Below are 6,000 nucleotides of genomic sequence, written 5' to 3' on the forward strand. Positions count from 1 at the left end.
TTGATTATGAATATTTTTAAAACCCTTTCAATTCTGTGATTTCTGTCGCCCTCAATGAAAACAAAAAAATTACCTTTGAAATGAATCTAAATTGCCAGAAATCTTTGTGCGTTTCCACTAATTGTCTTAGTACGGTATCAGTATTATATGATTACAAATGTCCACCGAACCTGACAAATGAAAGTATGGACTATCTTCCGACTCTTTACAGTAAGTGCAACGCTGCCACCTGCTGCTGGTTGTGCAGCAGTAAAATTGATTTCAAGATAAAATTCACAGTGAAGCAGTGACAGACCATCCATCACTACTTCCATTGCCAAGTATATTCAGTAAACATTCAGATAACTAATGAGTATACAGTACAGTGGTACCTGGAGATACGAAAGCTTCGGTACACGAAAAATTCTATTTATGAAAACTTTTTCGTAGCTTTTTAGCTTCATATTATGAAAAAGCATTCAGCATATGTAAGATAATACATACTGCAATAGATCATTCCCGCTCGCAGCAATATTGCAACTACATTTTACGATAACTGTAAGCAAACAAAATATACACACTACAATGCTATACTCTGCTCATGTAAGTGAAACAAAAGAAGAATATAAATTACAAGCGATGCTTTTCAAAGCACAAATAGTGAGATAAAATAGCAAGCAATTGCTTCTGAAGTTAGCTCGTCCTTTAGCACTCTATTTGCTCTGTAGTAGTCAAGTGATAACGTCTGTAAGAGGAGCTAGAACCTAAAAAAGTAGTTACACGGAAGCGCCACTAGGGGGTGACAAAGAATTACAAATAAAGACAGGCAATCAGAGGACATGACAGCAAATTTAATGTGTGTGTGATTAATACTACGAAAAATTCATAATAAGAAAGCCACCCAGGAATTAATTAATTTTATATCTTGAGGTACCACTATACTTGTCAAAAACTCACAGCCTACCATTGACGGCTCTCAGCACTGACCTTTGACTTCTGAGGAGAAATGGGCAGAGTGGCGTGTTATGAACAACTGAAGCTGCTGCTCAAGGTCGAGGCAGTTGAAGTCCACATCCCAAGATCGAATTCCTGAGACGTGAAGAGGTAGATTTTAGCCCTCCTTTATCCATCATATAACTAACACCCACTCAAAGTCCTCTCACAGTCTCATTTTCGATATTTTTTGAGAAACGGAAGTGAGATTATGTTTCAGTCCACTGAGATAAAATGTGTTTTGACCTTAAATGTTCCCTCACAGCAGAGTACAGTCTGTTTCTACTAATGCTGACTCACTCTCAGCTTTAGTTCCCTGCCAGGATCTTAACTCATTCTGTGCCATTGACGGCGATAGACGTCCGATCCAACATCTCTTTTCAAGACATGATTGCTGCGGTAAGTAAGTGGTAAATATAAAAAAAATATATATATGAAGAACCCTGCTTAGTGACGCACTCTACGTAGCTAATTTTATGTTTGTCATTTAGCAAATAAATGATGCTTAAAACCTGCATTTGTGTTATAAAAATGTATCTGTGTGCCCATACTCAAACAAGGGAGCCTACAGTTTTCTTGGAGCTTATTCACTTTCTACTACACTCACTACAGTTACACTTCCTCCAGGTGAGATTCATATATATATATTGTTTATTTTGACTCTTTTTAGTTTTTGTTAAGCAGCAACATTCTCCCGAAGTAGTAGTAGTACTACTACTAAACATGCAATCACATGACCAAATACTGAGCTATAATAATGTAATAATGTCCGTAACTATGTGCGGCCCATTTAAGAGACGCTCTGGACGTGTGGGCTATGACGTAGAAGGAAGCGAGTAAGTGGAGTGAGAGAAAACGGGCTGGGAGATAGTGATAGCAGTCGCACTCTGCAGCTGTATTATTGTTTTTATTGTTGTCACAAAAAAGTGCGTGAAGCCATTCCTGAATCCTCTCCTTCCTCAGCCGAGAGCATTACAATATATAGTTTTATTCATTCTTCCTACTGACACTGGTTGTGTGCTGGTCGCCACGTTACATTTAGTAATTGATTTATAGCGGGCAGCTAGCCTAGCTTGTTTCACAGGTGGGACTGGGCATTCATTTAGAGAGTCGCATAGAGACAAAAGCTACTTCACGAGACAAATAATTAAGCAACTGAGGTTTAGGGGTAAATACATACAGTGGAGCAAATAAGTATTTAGTCAACCACCAATTGTGTAAGTTCTCCTACTTGAAAAGATTAGAGATGCCTGTAATTGTCAACATGGGTAAACCTCAGCCATGAGAGACAGAATGTGGAAAAAAAAAACAGAACATCACATTGTTTGATTTTTAAAGAATTTATTTCCAAATAACAGTGGAAAATAAGTATTTGGTCACCTACAAACAAGCAAGATTTCTAGCTGTCAAGCGGTCTAACTTCTTCTAACGAGGTCTAACGAGGCTCCACTCGTTACCTGCATTAATGGCACCTGTTTCATCTCATTATCGGTATAAAAGACACCTTTCCACAATCTCCGTCAGTCACACTCCAAACTCCACTATGGCCAAGACCAAAGAGCTGTCGAAGGACACCAGATACAAAATTGTAGACCTGCACCAGGCTGGGAAGACTGAATCTGCAATAGGTAAAACGTTTGGTGTAAAGAAATCAACTGTGGGAGCAATTACTAGAAAATGGAAGACATACAAGACCACTGATGATCCCCCTCGATCTGGGGCTCCATGCAAGATCTCACCCCGTAACGTCAAAATGATAACAAGAACGGTGAGCAAAAATCCCAGAACCATACGGGGGGACCTAGTGAATGACCTACAGAGAGCTTGGACTACAGTAACAAAGGCTACTATCAGTAACACAATGCGCCGCCAGGGAGTCAAATCCTGCACTGCCAGACGTCTCCTCCCTGCTGAAGCCAGTACACGTCCAGGCCCATCTGCGGTTCGCTAGAGAGCATTTGGATGATCCAGAAGAGGACTGGGAAAATGTGTTATGGTCAGATGAAACCAAAATAGAACTTTTTGGTAGGAAAACAGGTTCTCGTGTTGGGAGGAGAAAGAATACTGAATTTCATCCAAAGAACACCATACCCACTGTGAAGCATGGGGTTGGAAACATCATGCTTTGGGGCTGTTTTTCTGCAAAGGGACCCGGACGACTGATCTGTGTAAAGGAAAGAATGAATGGGGCCATGTATCGAGAGATTTTGAGTGAAAATCTCCTTCCATCAGCAAGGGCATTGAAGATGAGACGTGGCTGGGTCTTTCAGCATGACAATGATCCCAAACACACAGCCAAGGAAACAAAGGAGTGGCTTCGTAAGAAGCATTTCATGGTCCTGGAGTGGCCTAACCAGTCTCCAGATCTCAACCCCATAGAAAATCTGTGGAGGGAGATGAAAGTCCGTGTTGCCCAACGACAGCCCCAAAACATCACTGCTCTCGAGGAGGTCTGCATGGAGGAATGGGCCAAAATACCAGCAACAGTGTGTGAAAAGCTTGTGAAGAGTTACAGAAAACGCTTGGGCTCCGTTATTGCCAACAAAGGGTACACAACAAAGTATTGAGATGAACTTTTGGTATTGACTAAATACTTATTTTCCACCATGATTTGCAAATAAATTCTTTAAAAATCAAACAATGTGATTTTCAGTTGTTTTTTTCCCCATATTCTGTCTCTCGTGGTTGAGGTTTACCCATGCTGACAATTACAGGCCTCTCTAATATTTTCAAGTGGAAGAACTTGCACAATCAGTGGTTGACTAAATACTTCTTTGCCCCACTGTATATATTATGTGTTACCTCTGCGTAGAGGCTGCAGGCAGGGGCGAGGAGACGGCGTGAATGGAAGCTATTGTACTGTGCTGCTCCTGCTGCAAGAAATGTGCCGCCTTCGTGTCCGCGCTGCGCGTTCACGTTGACAAACGATAGGCAGTTGTGCACACAGGAGGGCGTGTTTCCATGTTTGGAGGACAGAGGGCGCTCTCACAGTGATTATGGCTGCGGCGCTTGGGGAGCACATGCATTACTAATTTAATAACGATCATGAATTACTGTAATAATAACCTTTATAAGAGCACTTGCTTGGTTAAGAGGGCAAGGGCCAGTGCTTGAGCACCACCTGGTGTCTATGTGTGCACACCACTGTATGTATACATCATGGTGAGTCAGCCAAAGTCTATCCAAACAGAGCTTTTCATGTAATTCGGTGAAAATTCTTCTATTTTTAATATCGCAAACCCCCAAACAGTCGCAATGTCATTTTTTCCCCAATATCATTCAGCCCTGGCTGGTGCTATTGATAAATGTCTCACTTCATTTGCTGTCAATACAGAATTTAAGACTTTTATTATGAAAAGGTCCAAGGCTTCAGGTACTTCTTATAGAAATAGAAGAAAGTGGAGGAAAAAAGGACCCAGGTTAGAGGTATATTCATCATTGTCTTAACTAAAAGTTCAACATGAAAATAGCGTTAGCTTCGTAGCTTGTAACCTGTTGACTCCCCCATGACTAAACCGTCCACATTAAGCATAGTGTTTATACCTTTCACCTCCACCAACAGCTCTTGTGTGCGTGTGGGTTTTCCACACAGGCTGTCGCTATTCTTAAAATAAACACCATACAGTGGGAATATCAGTTAAAGTGCACTTTATATGGGACTGGGACCTCGTTTCAGGTGAATCATAAACATTCTTTTGAGTTGTGAAAATATTTACAAAATATACAATATTTTAAAATATATTGTTATTTATGGGGGGGCTCTTTGCTACATTTTCACCTTGGACACCTAGTCACTCAGGGCCGGCCCTGCGTGGGTGCTATGGTGCAACACTGCGTCAATATTTACAGTTTGATGACAAGCAATTCTTTGCGTAAGTTGCTCTCGGGACGGGAGAGTGCCGCGTTGCACTCACCGGCTTCGATGTGCGCTCTAGCGGCGTCCAGTTGCTGCTCGGTGCCGATGTCACCGATCACCACCAACACGTAGTGGCCGGCCCGGTTGAAGGGCGGCCCGCGTCGCCGCTTTCCTCCTCCGCGGTACCGTAGGAGCTCCTCGAAGGCGGCCGGTCGCGCGTCCTCCTCCACCGCCGGGAGAGCACCCCGCACCGGCATCTCCATGGCAACACGCCTCGGGGATGACTCCATCATCGCCATGACAACCGGCTGTGTGCGGGCGGCCAGCGTGGTGGAGGAGTGCTGGAGTGCGGGATGCTGAGTAAGCCAAGTGGGAGAGAGGGAAGGAGGGAGGGGGTGAGAGAGGGCAGAATTAACTCATTAGGCGCCATTGACGGCGGTAGACGTCCAATCAAACTAGCAAGGGAGGGATGCCCTTGCCTGTCCAAATGGATTAGACGTCTATCGCCATCAATGGCACTGAAACGTGATCATTAAATGTTAGTTAAATTTAACATTTTTTTTTGTGCGTCAGCAAAATGAACCCTGAAACTTACAAATCTGATGAGTCATTTAAAATATATTGATTTGATTTTGACGTCAAAGTTCTTTCAGTGCAGAGTGTGGCAAATACATATTAACAAATGCTGCCATCTGCTGGACAAAGACACAAATAAGAGAATTTTTTTTTTTCCACCCCCAATTTTTAATTCTAACATTCAAGCACTCCTGAAAAAGACTGCAACCTTAATCACGTAAATTTCACGTTTATTTTTATTCTTCTTATTATTTTTTTAATAGATTTGGTCCAGTCTCAGTCTCGACTTTCAAAAGTTTTGTGGAGTTTTGGTCTTGAGAAAGTGCATTCTTGCAGTGTGGTCTTAAACACAACACTGGACGGAATACAGAGGTGGATAGAGTTGCCAAAAAGTTTACTCCAGTAAGAGTCTTGTTACTTCTAAATAATATTACAAAAGTAAAAGTATAGTCATCCAAAAATTTACTCAAGTTAAAAAGTACTTGAAAAGTTTTTGAAAAGAATACTCAAGTAATGAGTAACATTGTGAGTAACTGCTTTCAATGTCTAAGTTTTAAAATGCTGGTATATTTCTTACCGCTTCATCTGTATGAATT

At 41.8% G+C, this 6,000-nt stretch overlaps 1 protein-coding gene across 2 annotated transcripts in view; it reads right to left on the bottom strand.

Annotated features, from left to right (window-relative positions):
• The window catches only part of map1ab (microtubule-associated protein 1Ab), a 93,009-nt gene extending 87,263 nt beyond the window's left edge, over positions 1 to 5,746 (bottom strand). The window contains exons 1-2 of one of the 2 annotated variants that reach the window (XM_057835772.1): positions 4,887 to 5,746; positions 967 to 1,068 (exon numbers count right to left, since the gene is read on the bottom strand). In XM_057835772.1, coding sequence (XP_057691755.1) covers positions 967 to 1,068; positions 4,887 to 5,127 — 343 coding nt within the window. In that variant the 5' untranslated portion in view covers positions 5,128 to 5,746. The remainder of the gene's footprint in view (positions 1 to 966; positions 1,069 to 4,886) is intronic. The other variant, XM_057835771.1, reaches the window with a different exon arrangement.
• Between the last annotated feature and the right edge of the window lie 254 nt (positions 5,747 to 6,000).

Source organism: Corythoichthys intestinalis, chromosome 5, assembly GCF_030265065.1.
Source record: "Corythoichthys intestinalis isolate RoL2023-P3 chromosome 5, ASM3026506v1, whole genome shotgun sequence".
NCBI lineage: Eukaryota > Metazoa > Chordata > Actinopteri > Syngnathiformes > Syngnathidae > Corythoichthys > Corythoichthys intestinalis.